Source organism: Leptosomus discolor, chromosome 2, assembly GCF_034619465.1.
Source record: "Leptosomus discolor isolate bLepDis1 chromosome 2, bLepDis1.hap2, whole genome shotgun sequence".
In the NCBI taxonomy this organism is placed as follows: domain Eukaryota; kingdom Metazoa; phylum Chordata; class Aves; order Leptosomiformes; family Leptosomidae; genus Leptosomus; species Leptosomus discolor.
The window spans coordinates 39,895,735-39,917,292 of NC_141392.1; the positions used below are offsets into that span (position 1 = coordinate 39,895,735).

A 21,558-nucleotide genomic window follows, 5' to 3' on the forward strand; every position below is an offset into this window, starting at 1 on the left:
AGGAAAAGCTTTCAGCCAATTCAAGATCTTTCTTACTCAAATATTGTGTGATACTTGGCATCCCGTTTTATGAATAAAAACAACAAAAAGGATTCATATGTTCATTAGGGTTTTTTTTGTTTGTTTCCCTTACATAGTGCTTCATTCTCCCTGACTCAGAGAGACATATTCTGAGAAATCTGTAAATCTATAAAGTCCTGCAAAAAATTAATCACACATGCATTCTATTAAAACTTTTAATGGCTGATGCTACCAAAGGCTAAGACAGAGACAAAAGACAGTATCTTTGTACTTAACATGTTGTAACACTAAGGAACAAGGAACTTATTTACACCTGCCTGGGAGGGTAAGCTGCTATTTAGATCACAAGAAGCAGTGAAATTTTGGGGGGAACACTGCAATAAAAGCTAACTTGTATCATATATGTCCATTCTAATATCTAATATATTATAGATAAGTATTTAAATTACAGAATCATACATACAGAAAACTCCATTTCATTCCTGCTCTGTAAAGACAGCAATTTGTTTGCCATTCTTTTAGAGAAGAATGGAATATGCAGATCTGAAGAACTCAAAAGTTTTTTACTTTTTTTTTTAGTATTATTATATAAAATAGTTGTCTTTGCAAATTTACAAATCTCATTTTCAAGCAAAGGATTCAGCTTTACAGCTTTTCAGTGACAGTATTTTACTGTCCTGTATATCTCCAGTCTTGTCAGCTGCTACCTTATTTACACCTGCATGTAAAAATTGCACTTGTGTAAACTGCCAATGAAATTTCAAAGTATCCCATTTTATCTTAACTATTGTCCCATTGAATTAAAAATCTTGTTATTGTGGTGATGTTTATAATTTTTTAAGTTCTTACCTTTTATCTTCTGCAGTACATACTTCAGGAAATTCCCACTCAATAAATGACGTTCCTTCATATTCTAGATCTATCTAAGCAGAGTTGAAAATGCTTGTGTGTACAAATACATCAGTTGTGACAATATATACACATATTACTTTATAATATTCTTAATCCTATTTTTATAATGATAAAAAGATTAATGAATGTAACAAAAATAATTAAGGGAAATTTTAACTGGAAAAACTAATTTAAAAACAGTAATAACAAGCAGGGATCAATTACATTAGCACACTGTTCAAATAAAATCATGCATGTCCTAACTGTGTAATGACCTCTCTTCCTCCTAAGCTAAGCTGATGGCATTCTGGAGAGACTGAAGAGCTGCAGATGCCAGCTGTGTCTGGCACAGTGGTTCTTAGACTAAGGCACTATCAGCACCCAATGTTTTTTGTGAGCCACGGTACATCTTAACATCAAATTAAAACAGGAAAATGCTCTAAAGATGTTGTAAATAATCAGGAAATAAAACTAACTCACCTTTTCTTGAATGTTTTAATGAGATTAATGTGACAAGTTTCAACATTTTATTGTTTAACACAGTTCTGTAGGACACCTGCAGGTTTGCCACCCACGGCCCACAGAGCACTTTTCTGCAACCACTGTTCTAGGGTAGGTAAGCCAGCGTAAAATATCTGCGCTGACATCATTGTCACAGGCAGAACCAACTTTAACAGAAAACTTGCACCATGGACCACGTGCCGTGCCCTGACATTTTCATTGCCAAGAGCTATTTCTTCAATCTATACTTTTCCTGAAACTCAGAAATTGCTTACAGTAGGAAAAACAGTATCAGAAAAGTATTAACATCATTCAGCAGTCCTTAAACACAATTAAGAAGTATTAATAAGGAAGAAGAAATAGCACACTATGACCCATCAGCCATGCTGAACATTAGCTAATAGTCCAGTTGGCTTTCTTGCTTGTTACAGCGTTTTGCCTTCATTCATGCACACCTCTGATCTTCTGAACTACTGAAGTTCTTGCCAAAGTTTGCCTCAACTACTTTGTGTGTCAATTTCTTTTAAATACATAACCAGAATATGGGGGATACTTCCTCACTATAACTGAAAGCATACAGATGTAACAATTCCACATATCTCTTCAACACATCTGAATAAAATGCAGATCTTACACTGCTTCTGTTCTGTGTTTATCTATTAAAAATTCCTGTCTGAGGCTCTTGCAATTTATCGGGAGGCAGGAAGCTTAGTCATGTGAAAAGCATAAATGTACCCAAATTAGAGTGGAATTTGTGATAAATATAACTGCCTCCGTTCTTCACATCCAGTCAGTATCACTGAACAATTCAGAAGACAATACAACCTAAACTGTACCAGTGTACACTTCCGCCACGGGTTCAGTTTTACAAAGTCAATCCCATATACCAGCTTGCTAATGACAGAAAAGGCAGTCACATTCCTTCACTTCTTGATCATAACATCTTGCCACTTTGTGCCACCTCTGAGTGCCCACCTGACCTCTCACAGAGCAGATTCAGCTTGCCCAAACAGCAAAAAAAAATTAATATAGTTGATACATGTTAGAGAAAAAAAGCCAGTACTGTAACATTGCATGCTTTTGCTGGTTTTCTTACTCATAGTAAAGAATCAAAATAACTACAAGTGGGAGTTTCTGCACAGTTTTATTCTAAGCTCTCACTTATAGTACAGCAAATACCTATTTTTGATAAGGGGTGTTAGACACCAGTTGTGTTTGTACTTTGGTCAAGTTACCATGTTTTAGAACTACACTATAAATACAGTTAACAAATCATGTCAATAAAGAGTACTTAAAATCTTTTACAGTATTTGAATTAAAGCTTCCATTTAGTTTGCAAAGAAAAGGGGGTGGAGGAATGAGGGACCCATAATACCATCATTAAATTTATTAAATATTAAATAAACTATTCATACATATTAAATATTTAATTAAATAAAAATTCTAAATCTTGCAGTGCCAACCAGTATTGATTAGCTTGATCTTCGTTAAATACTTCCAGGTTTTCTAGAAGTGAAGAGTTCATAGTTTTATTTACTCGTTCTATACCTACCAAGGAAACATACCAAAACAAAAATCTCAAAACTCTTCTACACCAAATAAAAATAGCAGAACAACAGATGCGTGCGCCTGAGACTTCTTTGGGAAGTGGCATTACACTAATACCACATTACTAGGACAATACCATGACAGGCTCAAATTTATTTTGAGATTTATACTGGAAAATGATATCCTGAAACATTAATCTAGACCATTGTTTGGGGAGTCACGAGATGATCTATGGCCTCAGAAGTGAGTGCACTCAAACAAAGTTTGCCATTGTGTCAGCAAGACTGAAGAAACTGACTTCAGCAGCTCCTTGTGGCTTTTAGTGATTTCCCACAACCCCTGTGCAGTGACATAGAAATCACAGCTGTTTTCTCTAGCACAAGCGGACAAACATATTAGTACTATGGACTATACTGAATGTTTAAGGAACTATTTGCTCTTTGATGTGTATACACACAATTGCCTCGCATCATTTGCAATTGCTCAACATCTTTGTACTGAACTGACTACTTTGTCACGGCATCTCATTGCACCGACACTCAGGGTTTCGATATTTCCAGTTGTTTTTTAAAGACACATTCTCTGTCAACTTCATATTTAATTTTCTGTTATATATCTTCCTAGCTTTACAAGACACAGTTAAAACTTTCCTCCAGTGGCTTTTATAGATCCTCAAATTCTTGGTTAGAGTAAACCTGAAGGAGTGAAGCAGCAACTAAAATCAAACTCTACAACCTGCCAGACAGCTGCAGATTGTGACTGCTCAGTGACTCAGGTTTTTGAATAGCTGTCTTAGCAATAATTACATCATTCAGATTTATGTCTTTTTAATAGCTATTTACAAAAAAAAAAATTTCCCCCAGGGGTGTTGATTCTGTGAAGCAGGAAAGAATGAAAACAGCCACTGAGACATCAGTTCCACTTCTAAACCCTCAAGTATGCATGATGAAGGCATTTCTGTGCTAGGTTTTTTCCATGATTTTTTTTTGTCTTCATGAATAAGCTTGGGGCCATGTTCTGGTGTCTCTGGAGAAAATGGCCTCTTACATTTAGCCCCTGGTTCTACAAACACTGATTTACATTCTTATCATTAAGTCAGCAAACTGTAACTACATGGGCAAAGCTGTGATGTCAAACCTTCCAGCGTGGGCAGGCCATCTGTGACAGGTATGCCTTGCCCACAGCAGATGTAACCTGAGGGGAAACGGGGAGCCGCACCACCAAGGAGATCCCCAGCCTGGCAGGGACCAGAGGCACTGGCGCAGGAGCGGAGCGGGGACACCTGTAGCACGCCAGGCCGCGGGCTCCTGCGTCCCAGAGAGCTGCCTCTGGGGAGCGGACGCAGGATCTGTGGCCACCAAACCCAAGGCCGCAGCCCGGGTATGGACTGAAGCCAGACCCAACGCACACAGGCAACCCCCTCCCCGCCTCCCCTCAGCCCTCCTGGCCCCCCTCCTTTCACCTCTACAAGGCGCAGCCCCCACCCAACCGCACGCAGCACTACCCGCCATGGCCGCTCCCCAACCGACACGGCCTCGCGCCGCCGCGGGGGCGCATGGGGCCGGCGGCGCGGAACCGTCCTGCCACAGGTGCGGCCCTAAGGACTACAAGCCCCGGCATGCACCGCTCCCAGCTCCGCCCGGCGGCCTGCGCTGAGCAGGCCGCGCAGCCCTCTGGGTAATGTAGTCCAGGCTGTCGGGCGCGGCGCAAGGGCGAGGGAAGGAAAAAGCCGCCAGGAGCGGCTCCGGTTTTCCACGGGGGAGCGGAGCGGAGCGGGGCGGGGCTCCGCCTGGAGGCAGGGGTCTGCCTGGCGGGGAGCGGCGGGGGAGGCCGCGCTGGCGGAGCCGGTAGGCGGCGGCACCTGGACGCGGCAGCGGCACCACCACCGCCCGCCCGCCCGGCTGGGAGGAGGAGGCGGGGGGAGCGGAGCCGCCGCTCGCTGCCGCATGTGCCTGGAGCGGAGCCGGAGCGGGCAGCGCGAGCCATGGCGGAGCATGGCGCCCCGGCGCCCGCCATCCCCAACGGCGAGTGTGCCGCCCCCCTCCCCGGCAACAAGGTGACCGTCGTGCTGGGGGCCCAGTGGGGTGACGAGGGCAAAGGCAAGGTGGTGGACCTGCTGGCGCAGGACGCCGACATCGTCTGCAGGTGCCAGGTGAGGAGGAGGCAGCCGGGGCGCGGAGGAGGCCGCGGATGTCACCTTGAGGCGGGCGGCCCCGCCACCGGCCCCGCCGGCCGCCTGCCCTGCTCCTCGCGGGCACTTGCTGTCGCCCCTGCTGTCCCCCGCCCGCCTCAGCGCAGGGCCAGGCGGCGGCGCCCGGGGAGGCGGCGGCGTTCCCGCCGCGCGGGGCGGGCTGCGGCGGCAGCGGGGCAGCGAAGCCTTCCCCGGCGGGGCAGGAGCCCCCGGGGAGAGCCCCGCCGCCGGGCTCTGCAGCCCTCCCGCTCCTCCTTTGTCCCCGTCCCGGCGCCGGGGTGAGGGGAAGAGGAGGAAGGCGCCCTCCTCGCCGCGGAGAGCTGGCCTCCAGCAGGAGGAATGCGGCCGGGGTCGCGCCCCCACAGCCTCAGGCCGCCGCCGCAGCACTCTTTGTCTGGGGGGCGCCGGGAAGGGGCCGCGCTCGGCGGTGCGCGCGGCACCGCTGCAGGGAGCGGGGTGAGGAGCCCTCCCCGGCGGCAGCGTGGCCTAAGCCGCACCGCTCGTGAGCGCGCTCGGCGTGCCCTCGGAGGGGCCATGCCGGCCCCCGGCGCGGCGCCAGCGGCGCGTTACGGGATGCACGTGAGGGTACGCAGGCCGTCCGCAACGGCGCGGTCGTCTTCAGGTAAAACCAGCTCTTAAAAGCCCGCCCTTGCTTCGAGATCCTTGTTGCGTTAGTGAAATCCCAACTTCATCTGTTGATTTTTTTTTTTTTTAAATTTTTTCTTCTCTGTGTGGAGGCCTTGTTCCAGCAAAAGTGCAAAAAAAAGTGAGTCTCGCCTGCAAGCACGTGCCTACGTGAAAACAACACAGATCTGAAAAGATGTTTTTCTCAACATTTCTAGTGTAGTAATTCTGTAGAGCACAATATGAGGAACTAAAGCTGTGAACGGTGTTTTCTTGAACTTAAGAGATACAGCAGTGTAAAATGCCTAGCGCACAGGCAGGCTTTGTGTAAGTGTCGTTATCTGTATGCTTTTGTTGAAGGCACAAATAAAATTTGCTCTTAAATCGATATATTTTGGAAGAGCATACCATCCCTAAGATGGCAAACACTGAAGCACTACATTATCTAAAGAGAACTGCACATAAAACTGGTGTTTTCAAACCAAGTCAGTTGCAAAGCTGACAAATCAAAAACTTGAACTTCAGAGACTTTAATTTTGAAATAAACAAACATATTCTGAAATAGCTGTTTTCACAAATGAATTACTTTTTCCCATATAGCTTATTTTTTTTTTAAAAAAAGTCTGATGTGGGGCTGTGGCATGGTTGCCTGGCCTTGTGGGTTATAGAACACAGTGACTCAGTTTGTCCTTTACAACGTTGTTCTTGAAACTTGAAGGGCATCTAGGTGAGTATGTTTAATGCGAAGAAGTTTTGGTGGAGAGAGGCAGGCAGATGGTGAGTTTTTGTGTGCACGTGTTTTAATGTATTTGTTACTTCTTTTGATTCAGCTGGGTAAAAGATCAAGAAAAGGGAAAAATTATTATGTTATCTCAGGCTTGAATTTCATGGCCAGTTCTGCCGTTTCTAGCAGCTTGTTGCTCATGCTGAAGGAAGCTTTTCTTCTTTCTTTTTTTCTTCCCTTTCCTGTTGATGACTGTGCTGTCTGGGGCCCTTCCTATGCATTGACTCTGGCACTTGAACACTTCTCTAAGTTGATTTTAACTCACCAAAATGGCAGGAAGCTATTTTTCGTTGTATTTACTTTCTACTGTTTTAGTAAATAAAACTGAATTCAGTTGTCTCGGAGGACCTTGATGAAAAGAGAAGCCCAGGACAGGGTAAGCACAAAGAACAGTTTCTCAGAGCAAGAGGGTAAAATAGGAATATTCTTTCAGTGGTACCGAGCTATTAAATGATCTTGCTATGTATGCGAATGTATTTTAGATGTTTTTGTTACGGCTGGTAAATTAGAGTGTGGCTGTTGTGCTTTTCATAGTGGTACAAGTCCAGAAAGAAAGACCATAACACACTTAGTTGGCCCCTTGTTAATGTCAGTTTTCTGTACTTGGAGCTTCTGATTCTTATTTTGCTGGTTTACTCATTCTAGGATGGTTCTTTGTATTCATTATGCCACAGAGTTGCCACAATGCCTGTGGATGAGATAAAATATTTCTAGTGTGTTCTTGTGAAAAATTTATTAGTACAACTATTTTCTTGGAGGACTTGGGAAGTTGTTGGAGCAGGTCTAAGACATCTTGGAAGACTACATTGTATTTGCAGTGAAATTGGGAGCTCTAGTGTGGTTTTCATATCACTGTTCCTTGTTCTGTGCAGATGCAGAGCATAAAAATGGTTCTGTCCCAGAACTGACTATCACTTTTACAATGCCTGTAAAGGCACTGCACGAAGATGTACTCTGAAATCTATGGTCATACCTTCTTGTCTCCTAGGTAGCAGGCCTGCTAGTGACTTCAGTCACTTGTTTTAATAGCTGACTATGGCATCTGGAATGAGGTGCTTGTTTAGGTACAATCAGCCGAGTAACTGTGTCGAGAAATAAGTGTATGGCTCTACTTCTTCTAAATACCACCCTTCAAAGTATTTTACATTGGGTTTAGAGGTTGTTGAAAGGACTCTTGTGCTCAGTGTAAGGGTATGGGATTTTCTTTCCAGGAGACAGGTTCACTTTTATCAACAGTAGTATTATGGTTTCAAAAACAACTGTTTGAAGAGACTAAACTAAAATTAAAGTACATCCAGGGCCTGCATGTGTGTAATTGCTAACGTAGCTGCACTGGCAACTGTGATAGTTTCATGAGGGCACTGCTAGTACAGAGGGTTCAGATGCAATTAATACAAAACATGTGTACATGACAGGCAAAGTATGTGCTTGTTCTTCTACTGTTAAATTTGAAGTGGCCCTTATTTACCTCTGGTAAAATGGTACTTTAGATAAAAACAAATGTATTGGTGAGACTTTTGCAATTAAACCTACATCTCGTTTTCAGTGGCTTATAGAGCAAAGTCTGTTTACCTGCTATCACATAAATCATAGTCCAGGCAGTAAAACAAAGCGAGAATTGTTTTGAGGCTCAGGAGTAGTTGCCAGAAAAACAGTGCTTTTGTGGTTTTTTTTGATTGACATTGTTTCCTCTTAGTAAGCAGCTAGCCTTGTTGCCCTTTAAAAGTATACATTGTATTTTTGTCAATTCCACAGGTAATGGAAAGTTAAAGGAAAACGTTTCTTGTTCTGATTAAGGGGCTTCCTACCACTGCAGAATCCAACCAAATTAGGGAATTTAATTACCAGAATGTAATTTATTATTGGATATAGGAATGGCAAATTAATACAGCAAATTATTTTAGATAACCATTTTATCAAAACAAATACCATACCAAAATACACTATGTATCTCTTATATTACCACCACTTCCACGCAATCTACCAGTGTATGCAGTACAGCAAAAAAATATGATGTCTGCACTGCATGATTCTGCTGTCATTTACTCATTTCATTAGCAGATTTTGATCACTTCCTGTTCTTCCTATTGGAGGTAGATGATTTATTTGGAATATATAATTCACAGAGGTAAGATTTCTAAGTCTTGGAATTATTTTTAAGGCATGTTCCCTATGCTAAAGGGATCCTATTTTCCTGCTTCTTCAATTCTATTGTGCATCTTATTACGACTTCAGGACAGAATTGCAGCTTCTTACCAAATTTTCTCAACTGATTTCAATGTGGTCTGCCTGTCACTTACCATTGCTGTTCTGCCTGCCGTGGGGTCACCCAATTCCTAGCTCTGAACTGTTAATGCCTGGTAATTGTAATTGTGTGGATTCTTCGTGCTCCCTTTTTCTGTTCCTCCCCGCAAACAACAGTGTGTATAGTGACGCCACTGCTGACTGCTTGGTATGTGGCAATTACAGTGCAACAACAACTAGAGAAGTGAGAAGTTTTCAGTGCGGGGATTCTTGGGGTTAAGCTGTTACTGTTGATCAGCTGATAACTGTGAGCTGAAGTCCTCAGATCAATGCTGCCTAATACCTCCATATCGCCAGTATGTATATAGCCACTTGTTTTAAAAAACTGGAATTTTCTTATCTTCTGTTCACCAGGCCCACTTTTTTTCTTTTTCTAAATATCGTAACTGAAAAGGTGTTTTAGTCTAGAGCCTTTGCAGGCCTTGTGGGATGAGGAATAGCAGAATTGGTAGCTGCAGCTATTGGTGCCTTTTTAGCTGCTCAGGCCTTCAATAACGTGACGTCTAGCTAGAGCACTCTTTTTTTTTTTTTTTTTTTTTTTTTTTTAAATGCTGGGTGCACTTTTGGACCTTGTAGTGGTTGGCAGCATGCCAATAATGTGCTCTGATGAGGAAAGAGGGGTCAGTAAAATGAGTTCTTTGGCCTGCCCCATCAGTAGATCATATGCTTTACAGACCTGCTTTAAAGCATCACTGACAGGTGATCTCTTGTTGTGGTAAACAATCATACAATGTCTAAGCTATTTCAAACACAAGAACAGCTGAGATCTGATTTTCCAGTTCATAAAGTTTGTACCATTAACAAAGGAGATCTTAATAGCACTGAAGAGCAAATTACACCTTGATCTACTGGTTTCTTACCGTTCTTTCAATCTTACTGTTACTAAAATGGCTTACTGTGTTTGGCTGATGAAGATGCAGTACTCTACAGCAGCTTATTAAGAATTCAAATAAATTTTTTATTTCTACTGTACTCCTCACGCATTTGGAAGATGTTCTCTGTGAATATGCCCGAAATCGCTTCTTGTTTTTCATATCCTTTTGTAAATATTCTTGTGAAATGCAGCAAACATTGGTGGGGTTTTGTGTGCTGAAGCAACGTAGTGCTGGACCAGTCTGTGCTTTCAAAATTTTTCTTGTTCCTTCTCTGCCTGCCTCCCTTGGTCTCTTTTATCTCTAGGGATAGATTGGTCTTTATTCTGGACTTGGATAATGAATAATGCCTAGCATATGTAGGCACTGCCAACAGTATGAGGTTTTGCAGATCAGGTGAAACTGAAGCAAAACCAGCTTTAAAGAGTCTTTCTGAATGTTGTCTTTCAATAGCATTTCCATGCACGAAGTTTTTTGAGATTAATAGACTTAAGTAAATGTTTTCTTTTGTTTGGAGAAAACAGGTGAGTGTGTAAAACATAATCTGCTCATTCTGTCATATTCTGCCTCAAACCATACTCTTGATCTTGTTCTGAATCAACAATTCTTGTACTACACATTCAAAAATTTCTGAAGTCTAGCCAAAGCTTCAGAAACTTTTATTAAGTGTGTAACATGATGGCTCGTTGAACCAGGTTTAGATCTTACAAACATGAATAGATTGTCAAGGAAGAAAATTGCTAGCTGCTGGAGGTTGTTTATACTGAAATCCAGGAGTAGGTTATACAGTACAGTTTGTTAGCTGCTAATTCACAAAATCTGGGATGTGAGAGTATGAATTAGTTATCAAAACCTTGATTTTTTTTTTTTTAAAGGGGGATGCTTTGCAATTTGAAGTTCAAAATAGATTTTTGGCAATATGTATTGAAATGAGAAGCAAATAGCCTAGTAATTGCAAAGCTGTGACTACTTAGGGTGCATCATAGGTGTTCAGATATGTCTCTTCATTAGATTGATCAACTTTTTAAAGGTGTGTTTAGCATTCCCAAAATCTGATATTGGCAAGAAGGGGCCTTTCTTGTGTTTCTTATAAGTAATGATAGTATCCAGCTTTCTTGATGTATTTTTGACTTTTCATCTAAGAGTTAAATGAAAATGTTTACAACCATATGATGCCAAAGCAACATTGACTTGCTTCTTGCCCAGCTTGGCAGTCACTTGTATAGCTAGCTCAGAAACAACAGTGGTTGCCCTGAGCTAAAAATGAATGCTGGGATGTGGTAGCAATAAAAGTAAACTGTAGAAAAAATTATGCACACATACATCTGATGGGGAGAGTTGAAAGGAGTGTATGGCTTCTTCTTTAACGTAGAACGAGATAACATCTCTTTAAACTAGACAACTAATTTCTATTCTAGAGGAGATAGCTTGAAAGACTTCCTTGCTCTACCCTGAGGCATCATGTTTTTGAGATAGACAACTTGGCATGATCGCGTCATAAGAAAAGGCAGTGATTGTCATCATAGACTTTTTGGGTAGATAGTTCTTTTAAATGCATATGTCAGTATTTCAGAGCTGCTTTAAATACTTTTCTATCTAGTATCAGTGTAGAGAGCCCTTCACAATATGCTTGTCATAGTAATTTCAGTCTGCTTTTCTAATAAATCTCTTTTTCCCTATGCACCTCCAGTGTTAGGTGAAGTTGTAGTAACGTAGACCAGTCTTAGCAGTTACAAGAGTACTGCTGTAGGGGAGGTGTCAGGGTTTGAACTGTGCTCTTGTCTTGATGTGTTCAAAATGGATTTAACTGTTCTGGTATTTAGACTAGTGTCTAGTCTGCCCTTGACTAGTGGAGATATGCTCTGAAAATAAAATGCTTATTTTCAACTTGTCTTTCTCCATTTTAGATCTACATATCCTGTTGTTCCTCCATCTTGGTTTCAAATGTGTTATATCTCTTTATGTTCCTGCAGTGACTTCTTCCATGTTTGACTTATATGTGTACACATGCCTCATACTTAAGTGTATGCTTCCCTGGCTAGCACACATGGCACATGCTTACTCTTGCTCTTTATGCTTTACACAAAAGTTTTAAAAAGCAAAAAAAGTTTTTTTGGGGGGGATGCTTTTGGTTGTGTTTTGTTTGGGGTGTTTTTTTTTTGGAGTGTTGGTTTTTTTGGTTTGTTTTTTGTTTTTTTACAAGGGGTAGTATTTTTGCTTTTAAGTTTATGAACAAGCGACTCTGATTTCCTTTTTGGTTTCACTGATTATCCAAGTTGATACATTAATGTTTCCTATTGACTGTTTGCACTTTTTTCGAGAAAGATAAGGGAAAACCCCAAAGTTTGAAGCTAGAATGAATTTAAGATTAAGAGTGAGGGTCTTCCAGTGAATGATGTCTATATTAAGTGTGTACATTTTTCCTGGAAGAGTCCTATGTGCCAGGAAAATGGAAGAACTTCAAATCTTTCTCCCTTAAACTGGAGGGACAAGCAGTCGAGTCCTTTGTGTACTTTTCAGATAAAGCAGTGAGATTGGCTGCAAACCCAGGAGCATGGAACTTTTCTGAGCAAACTCACCAGATGAATGGTTCAGGATTTCTCTGTAAGCATTTGAGTATGGCTGTGTATCACTTTCAGAGTCTTTTTGGAAAATGAGATTTCATGCTTCCTCAATTGTTGGCTTCACTTAGCTTCAGATGAGCTCCTTAAGTTAGCAGGCATTGCATATAAAATATACTGGAGCTTGTAACTCTGATATATATTTTTTTTTAATGTAAGATTTTAATGTGCTTGATAAATATTAATATTGTTGAAGTATATTTACGGAAAGCGAAATAAGTTATTCTTGAATAAGTGACTTTTTAGGAAAGGTTCTCGTTGTACCTTCATAGTTAGCAAAACCCAGAACAAAACCCCAGGCGGTGGCTATTTCAACTTCAGTGTTATTTTAGCTGAGTTTTGGTAGTGGCTGGTTAAGCACTGTAAACCTGAAGTTGTACCTGATAAACTGTCTTGCACTATTTTAATTCAGCAAGAAAGCAGTCTTTTTTGTTTAAAAAGAGCATCTCTCTTTAACCATCGTGACAATAAAGATCATGATGGAAAAAGGCCGGTGAAATAGACATCAATTAGAATTTTCTGAAGAGAGGCATGTCATTACTATTTTTGTCAAATTAACTTTGTTAAATTATCAAGACTCTTCCAGAACTCCAGAAAAGATTGGTACTAATTTGTCCAGTGGATCAGCTCGATACATGAATGTTCCTTGAGGGCTTTTGACTAGTACAGCAATGCAATTCCAGAAGAAAAATGGCTTGATTTGGAAGCTGTTCTGCATGGATAGAGTGTAACAAGCTAAAGAGCTCTTGTGCTATGGGAAGGTTCAAAGCGAGACTTGTCTTGCTTTGAGGTTGTTCATACATTTTTTGGAGTTTACTAGTTTAGCTCCAGAATACACCTTTCTAAGAGTTACACTTCTAAAAAATTGTTTCAGTCTTTGGACCTATAAGGAAAAAAAAAAAATCATAAAACTGTAGTCAGGTACTTAATATTGTTGCTAGTTCTATTCAGTTCTTTACCCAAAATACTTCGACTAGCAGTTAAGATATTTGAAAGCTATAGGATGCAAGAGAAAATGAGCCATTTTGCATAGATAGGGGAAGTGCTGAAATGGTTTACCTTAGTTACCATAGATGTCCTATTAGAAATACTGTTCAGTCAGTATGTTCAAACTGTATTCCTCTTTGAATACTATTTGTTAGTCTTCAGTATGTTTTCCAGTGATGCTGTCTGGACCATGGTACAATATTGTGGCAACTGCTGGTTTTGTGTCATGTGCATGAATGTATTGTTTGTGGTAAGTGTTGCCTTCCAGTGCTTTGATAGTTATTTTTGGCTAGCAGGAGTCACTTGTTTGACTTATTGAAATTTCTAGTTTGTTTCCAGTAAAATATCAACTAGCAGATAATGACTTTTTTTCCTTCCAAATTAGCATTTTCAGGTACTTGAAACTATTGCAGAAAGGGTGTTTCCTAAGAATGTTTATCAAACGGCCCCCAGATGTGCAATACTTGCAGCTGCCTTTGCTATCTTATGTCCCCTCTGTGTACGTGTAACTGATTCTGTTCACATTTGCCAGGATAGTTATGTTTTAGAATAGTATCTTGGTTTTTTGTGTAGTACTGACCCAGCCTATCTAAATTGAATATATGGATGCAGATTCTTGGGTGTGGTGCTGCTTACACTGAGAAGGATTTTTAGACTACTTAATCTTCTTTAGCAAGCTGAAGAAAAAACGCTGGGGGTTTTGTTTGCTTTAAAGAAAATAATATCTCTGAGCAGTTTACCCCTGTAAAAGGAGTATTTTAAAAGTGGAATTTCATAGGGAATGTTTTTTTTTCAAATGAGGCTTCTAGAAAGCGTGTAAATTTGGGGGTTTGTTACCAGGATTGCTTTCATTCTAATGGTATTTGTGTGATAATTTGTCTATTAGTATGCACCTTTCTGTCAGAGTCCTGTATATGTAGCTGTTCTGCATATTGAATAGCTTGGATATTTCAGGATTATCAGCTAGTGGTCAGGGATCATATGATTTTTCAAGGAAGTGATTTAAGCATACTGCGCCAGTAAAATTGGAATAATGCCTTTTTAAAAAGCTTACGCATTTGGTTATCTTACAACAACAGGTTTTACTTAAAATATTGTAGATTGGGTAATGATCTTGTGCCTGATCTTATGTCACTATTGCACTTAATGACTTGAAATACTCTAAAATAATTTAATAGTGTCAGGATCATGAAAGGAGAAAAAAAGGCTACTGTGTCATAATAGGTTTTTAAGTATTTCATCCATCAGAGCATCAAACTAAAAAGTCCCTAAACTAAATCTATATACTGAAATGCATAGGTTCATGCTTGTTCATGATGACTTTTCCACTGTGTCTCCAAATAAATGGAAAGAATTTTTTTCATTCCAGTCCTACTGGCATCCTTTTGATCTGGATATGTGGAGAAGTTTTTTTTAAAAAAAAAAAAAGACAACAAAACAATAACCAAACAGCCCCCCCAAGAAACAAACCAACAACTCTTTAAATAAACAGTACTAGGAAACTTTATGGCTGAAGTATTTTTTTGTTGTTGTTTGGTTTGTTTCTTTTTGTATCAAGGCTGTAATTAAACAGCTATTTCTAAGATTCCAAACTTCATAATTCCATGAATTGCTTGAACTGATATTATTGGAGGAAAAAAATAGGTGTCTGGTTCTCCCTTCATTTTGAGCAAACTCGTGTTTTCCCGTGTTATCAGCACAAATGTTCAGTGTTACCTGCGGCAGTTACTCCTTCAGCGTTGCTGGCAGCAGTATAGGCAGCAACTGGTAATCTGAAAACCAGAAAGTGGGTCCAATCATGAGACCAAGCACCCTAACTTTGGTGTGTTGTTTCAAAGTCTTGAGCAACAACAGTGGGCCTATACATTGACTACAGGGCAAAGTCAAAAGTTGAGGAAGACAGTGTTGTATTTGTGTTGCTTTGTATTACAAAGTTCTTGCTCCTGGCAGTTGAAAAGTTGAGGAAATTCAATTGGAGACACAATTTAACATTGTGATTTGGTAAATCTGTGGGCTGCTGAAAGGGCTGATCCCTTTGTCACCAAAGAATCCTTAGGGAGAGGGGAAAGAACTGTTCCAAACACCATGGTGAAAGGTACAAGGAGAAAAAATAGTGCAAGGAAAGGAGAAAGGACAAACAAAAGGAATGCTTTAAACCTTTTTTAAATCTACCTCAAAATACAGTGAGAAGATTGTTGAGTTCTGAAAATTCATTTTTGGAAACCTTACAGTATGCTAAAACTGCACTGCTGTGCCTTGATAGAGATGCACAAATGGTGCTATATCTAAGCAAAGTATGCTTGGGACTTCAGGAGTAGAAAGCCTATGTTAGGTTGTTGATAAGAGTGTAGTGCATTTTTACTGGTTCTTATTGCTCTTTGTTTTGGGTAGCCGCTTTGTTGCTAGATGGAGACTGTTTTCTGTTCTGTTAGCAAGACATGTGCCTTTTTTTTCCTATATACTTGGTTTTCTGTGATGAAATGAGCCCAAGTCCAGAGGCTGTTTTCTAATGTAAAGAAAACCAAAAGAGAAATGGTTAGGCTTTTGTTTTTCTACGTAGCGCTCTCTCTTCCATGTGCGCTTTATTAGAACTTAAAGCAGAGATAGTTTATATTCTTACCTAAATAGCCTAGTAATGACCTAATCTAGAGAGATGTTAGTGTTAAATAATCAAAAGTTAAGCATTATGCATATTAAATTTATGAAGTGCTTAGTCTCTGGTGTAATATTAACAAGCACTGATTTTTTTTCCTAGGAGTTTCCAACATACACTTCCAGTTCACAGTATGTGAATGCTAGGTGACGCAGCCTTTTGGGCACTGTTTTTCTATTGTGTTTGTCGTCTGACTTTGTGTCCTTGGTATGTTTCAGGGATGATGCTGTACTAAGAAAATTTTTAGGCAACTACCAGATACCCTTTGGCATGATTTCCAGAATGAAAAGACTTAAAGTAGAAAAATGTTGGGACATTCTAGATTGTGTCTGTTGAAATGAGAAGCTCACAGTGTGTAAGGATTCTGCTGTATATATCCAATCTTGAAGGATGTGTGCAGGGATATACTTGAGTATGCAAAAACTGGTTTATCTCCTCTGTGGTAACTGTATGTTTAAGAAAATAATATACACAGTTGTTGGTAGGGTAAAAATCTGAATTAATTTTCAGTGATTAATGTTTAGAGTATTATGAATTTTTTATTATTTTTAAAATTGTAATTTTTTTCTTAATAGCTGTTTAAACCGACAGAGACAGGAGGTTTGGGACGGAAAGGAGAAAAAGATTTTAAAATTGGTTTTAAGAGAGAGTCTTATTTAGGTTCAACATTTTGATTCTGCTGTTCTGGCAGATGATCTGAGGGTTTACAATACTGTATCTGATATTGTAACATCCTGTGAGATGCAGCAGTGAAAAAAGAAAATTTTTCACAAAAATGTTTTTATGGAGCACTTAAAGAAACAAGTGAGGGGGGTTGTGTGTGTGGTTGGTTGGTTTTGTGGTTTTTTTCCCTTCTCCTTAATAACATGTTAGATGAGTGGGATTAGGCAACTCTTAGAACAGCTGTATCAGAGCATGGAAACCATGGAAGCAGAGGGAGAGAACACTAAACTTTATGAAGAAGGTTCAGTGGGTTTGTGTTTAGCAGGTACTTGGACCTTGAAAGCTCTCTTCTGGTCCCGCCTATACTCCCTATCTTGAACTGGTTTTTTTTTTTGGTCTTCTGCAAGTTTAACTTACCTAAAAATTGCTAAAAGGATCTTTTCTTCTTAAAAGGGCATTGTTGCTTTTCTTTTGCATTAGGTATTTGTGTCTTTGCTGTCTTTCAGAAAGCCTGTTTTGCATAATTTTGGAATAAAATATTGCATTGCAATACCAAGCAAGTAAAGTCTTGATTCTGTTAGACATTCCTGACTATGTCATGCTATTTAGTCTTACTGATTACCTAACTTTTTTATTTTTGTTTTTTAAATCTGCATGATATTATTTCTCTCACTCTGGCAAAGCCAGCTCTGCCTTGGCTGCTTCACCTCCACAGCCTGCATTCTGACTTCTGGAGGGGCTTCCTCTGCTACTGTTCTACAGAATAGGAAGAAGGCATCCCAGTGAAGAAGTTCTTTCTTCAGAGTGCCACTGATGCCTTTTTGTAGCTCTCATGTATAAGAAGTCAGCTTTTCCTCCTGCTCAGTCCTTTTGTGCAACCCATCTATTTGTCGCTGAATCCAGAGTTGCGTTGCCGTACTGGGAGGGTGCGTTGGCTATGGTGCGCTTCTTGGCTCAGCTGAAGGAAGTCTTGCTGTCATGCAGGGAGAAAGGGAAAAGGAGCCCCTGCTGCATGCACAGTGTATTCCAGACTGAGCAAGAGCATCTTTTGATCTTGCCATGCACTTGACCTCTTTATGTTAGCTCAAGGTAGATGCTTCAGTTTTCACATGGCTGGGAGAGAACTCCTGTAGTTTGGGTACCTAGAAGGTTACCGAGATGTGGTCGACTGATTACTGTATTTAGTTAACTGAGGAGTATTGCCAGCCTCAAGAAATGACTTGTATATCTTAATTTCCCTCTGGCAAAAGCTTTATACAACATATTGAAGATCATCTGAGCGTGAACTTTGTTTATCTAGTAGTGAAAATAAATTCCACAGTTAGTTCTCCATTAATAATGTGAATCAGAGGAGCGTTAGCTTGAATGACCGAACCGGTCCCATTTGGTTTAGTGTGATGAGGGAGGAGCATTGGGAAATCTATATGGAAAACATTGAAGCCAGGACTGACTTCATCAGTTTATACCTTGAATTATGCCCAGGGGCAATAGTAGCCTACATTCCGAAGATGTTGGCATTATCATCGATTTCTGGTGGAGGAAAAAAACCCAACAAACCCAAACACCATGACCTAACAACAACTCACCCCTCCACCCTACCACCACTAGAACTCTGAGTTCAGGTTTCTGTAATTAGAATTGTTTACCAAACCTGTGTTGTGCAATGTCTGAGTACACAACATGTGTACACTTTGCTGCTAGTTCACTGTAAGTGCACAGTGTGAACCATTCTTTTAATATATTACAATTCCTAAGTGTGTAACTATACACTTGCGCTTCTGCAGTTAGGGTAGAGCTTACCTGTAAATCAGCAGCAGAATTTTGAAAACTGAATTGATGAAATGCTTTTGTTTTAATGCTCTCTTAAAATATGGTTTGAAATTAAAAATATTTTACAAAATGAGACATTTTGATAGAAAGACATCCAAAGCAGGATGATGACTGCATTAATGTTCTACCAGATGGCTGCTATCAATAGCAGTACTGGGATTGAAACTTTTCATGTTATAGGCAACGTAATATTATAAAGCACTACATTCTGAGATTCAAATTTGAGTCTAATCTGAAAACAAGCATTTGGAAATCTTGAGGTATTAGTATGGCCTAAGAGTGTATTCGGATGGTGATTCATCACACATAATATCAAGTTTTCTACTTCAGTCTCTAGCAAAATCCCTTAAAGTGTAGCTGCTCACAGTAAACATGCAGAAATATATATAATTAGCTTGCTTCTATATGAAGTATGAGCTGTGCTGTGCATGTAGTTCAGAGTTTAAAACGTAAAATGTCATTTTTATTGTCAGCCATGGGCTATTTTTTAATGAGCGTGGAACCAACACACCTTGGCATCACTCAGCAATGCAAGGGAGAAAGCTTGACACCACCAAAACCCAGCAGCTATATTCTCACTATTAAGAGTCTGAGTGTGCGTGCTGTACACCTTACTTAAGCAGATGTGACCACTGAACTTTAAGTTACCATGTCTGAATGGCACCAGTAGCTTGGCACACTTTAAGAGACTAAAAATTTATTGTTAATCATGATCTAATATCTGCAATGGCCAATTTTTCTTTCTTTTTATTTGACATTCATGATGCTAGAAAACATTTTTTTAAAAAAATAGAGACACAAACCATGAAATTAAATCATCCAGTTAGTAGGGGACTTCAAATGAATAGTCATCCACTAATCTTAGTGTTATTTATGGGTTAGTGCAGTTTGTTTATGCTGCAGTGGGAGAGTTTGGACTCGTCTTCCCATTTGTAAATTACTACTACGTCAGTCCTTCAGTGTTGTACTTAGACCCATTTATTGAATTTTCATTTAAAGCACTTCAGTGCTCATGTTAAATTTGTCTAGACTGATATTAGCAGTGGATCTAATAGAAAGGAATAATTTGAAGGAATCTGATGAGGAAGAAGGTAACTGTCACTTTTAGCAGCTGTACTTGACTGTAAATGCTACCTTAGTACATAACTGTTCTTTTTTCCCCAAGAAAGGTTTTGCTTAGGTTCTCAAACACAGAGCGGAAAACTAATGTATCTTCTTACTAAAAAAAGCTTGTCTATTTTATGTATGTGTATAACTTAATAGTTCATAGAATATTACCTAGTTTTGAAGTAACTTGCAGTAGCTCTGGAGTATCAGCACTGCATTTCAAAAGTAGTTGTAAGTGATTGACCTGCTAATGTAGCTAGTTAATATCCTTTTAAATCAAAGATATAACTGTAGAGTTGGTAAACTGCTAAATAATCTTTCTTAACAGCTACTGTTGAGTAGAAGGGGTGAGTGGAGGAGGAGGAAGGTTATTCCTGAACATTCATTATTTTCTTAAAAGAATAAGAAACTTGAAAGGCTTCCTTTATTTATGCATTCAATATGTCTTGCATGTTGTGAATCAAAAATTTGGCATTCTCTGATTAAGTCAGATCATCTGCAGTGAAAACCATATGCATCCAGAAATCTTTACAACTTCTTCAAAGTACTGTTCACTACATGGAAATACTCTACATTATATTGCTAAATCATTTATAAACTTTTCTTAAAGTCAGACATTTCCTTTATTGGGTGAAGGTTTGTTTTGCCTTCCCTCTGTTTCCAAAGGAGGTAGAATGGCTCTAAGTCCTCGAGTAAATAATGCTGAAATTACAAGAATTTTCATTGCTAACTTCACTGAGATTAGGCTTTTATCTGTGGCATGTGTATTTATATGCTGGCACAAATCTTTCATATCTAAAAATATTCTTTATTTGTAATGTCAGATATATGGCTTTATGTATTGCATTCATGCTTTGTAAATGTTGCAGTAGTAGTGAGTAGCTGTTGAGTCCATTGCTTAGAAAATATCATCTGTGATAAATTGTTTGGAAATATTTCAGATTTGTAATTCTGTAGATTAATATTTCGTAAAGTTTCTTATTTCTTCTTTTCATATAATGCCTTTCTTCAGTTTGTCTTGTGCTGAAAGAACGCTTAGATTAAAAGTCTTTCCTTTGAGGCTTTCCTTCTATGAAGCAGTTCATTTATTTCTAGTGCAAGGTGCCTGTAAAGGATGTTCCTGTAGTTACGACAAACAGAACTATCTTGTATGTAACCTTGTTGTGCACAAATGACTCGGTCACAAGAGAGTGTAAGCTTATTCTCAGAAGTACAACAAACAAGAACTGGGGATATTTGGTAACTATTTTGTAATCTTTTTAGTTTCATAAGCCTATCTTTACCCTCTTTAAGACTTGGGCACAGGCTTCTTTTTGTATTTTAGACATATTTCACAGTTTAACAAATCTCTTTAATACTTTCTTTGTGGTAATGAAAAAAGCTAGAAATGTGAAGTGTTGGTTTGATGTAAATGGTATCCGGTAACTTACAAAACCACAATCGTCTTAGTTGCTTCTAGATTCAGTCCTTAACACAGGTTTCCATAAATTACTTGTACTATTATAGACCTCTCTTCTTGCTGAGAAGGTACAAAATGAACAAATTAACTTTGCTGGTCACTATTCATAGAAAAACACTCAAAAGACTGAACCCAAAATTCAGAACAACAAGCCTGTATATTGCCAAATGGCTAGGTTTATCTTTCCTAATAAAGAGGTAGTTTTATATACTCAGTTTAACTGGTGGGTTTTTTTTTTTTCTTTAAGGTTGCAGTTCTGCTCTTAATACTTACACTCCATTAACTGTACTAGAAACCTAGTAAAACTGATGGTGGCTTTTAGAAATGTTTGCATGTTCTAGAACATATTTATGCTTCTGCCCAGTAATTTTTAGAAACATTTTAATCTTATTCCAAGCTTTTGTACCTTTGATGGACCAAAATACTGTTCAAAGTCTATTTGACAGGTAATACTGATGTTGAAATTGTCGAGTTTGACAAAACAAGTTCGGCTGACTTCCTG

At 39.5% G+C, this 21,558-nt stretch overlaps 1 protein-coding gene across 1 annotated transcript in view; it reads left to right on the forward strand.

Annotated features, from left to right (window-relative positions):
- The first annotated feature begins 4,945 nt into the window (after window positions 1-4,945).
- ADSS2 (adenylosuccinate synthase 2) overlaps window positions 4,946-21,558 on the forward strand; it is a 38,752-nt gene continuing 22,139 nt past the window's right edge. The window contains exon 1 of the mRNA XM_086460940.1: window positions 4,946-5,113. Coding sequence (XP_086317066.1) covers window positions 4,946-5,113 — 168 coding nt within the window. The remainder of the gene's footprint in view (window positions 5,114-21,558) is intronic.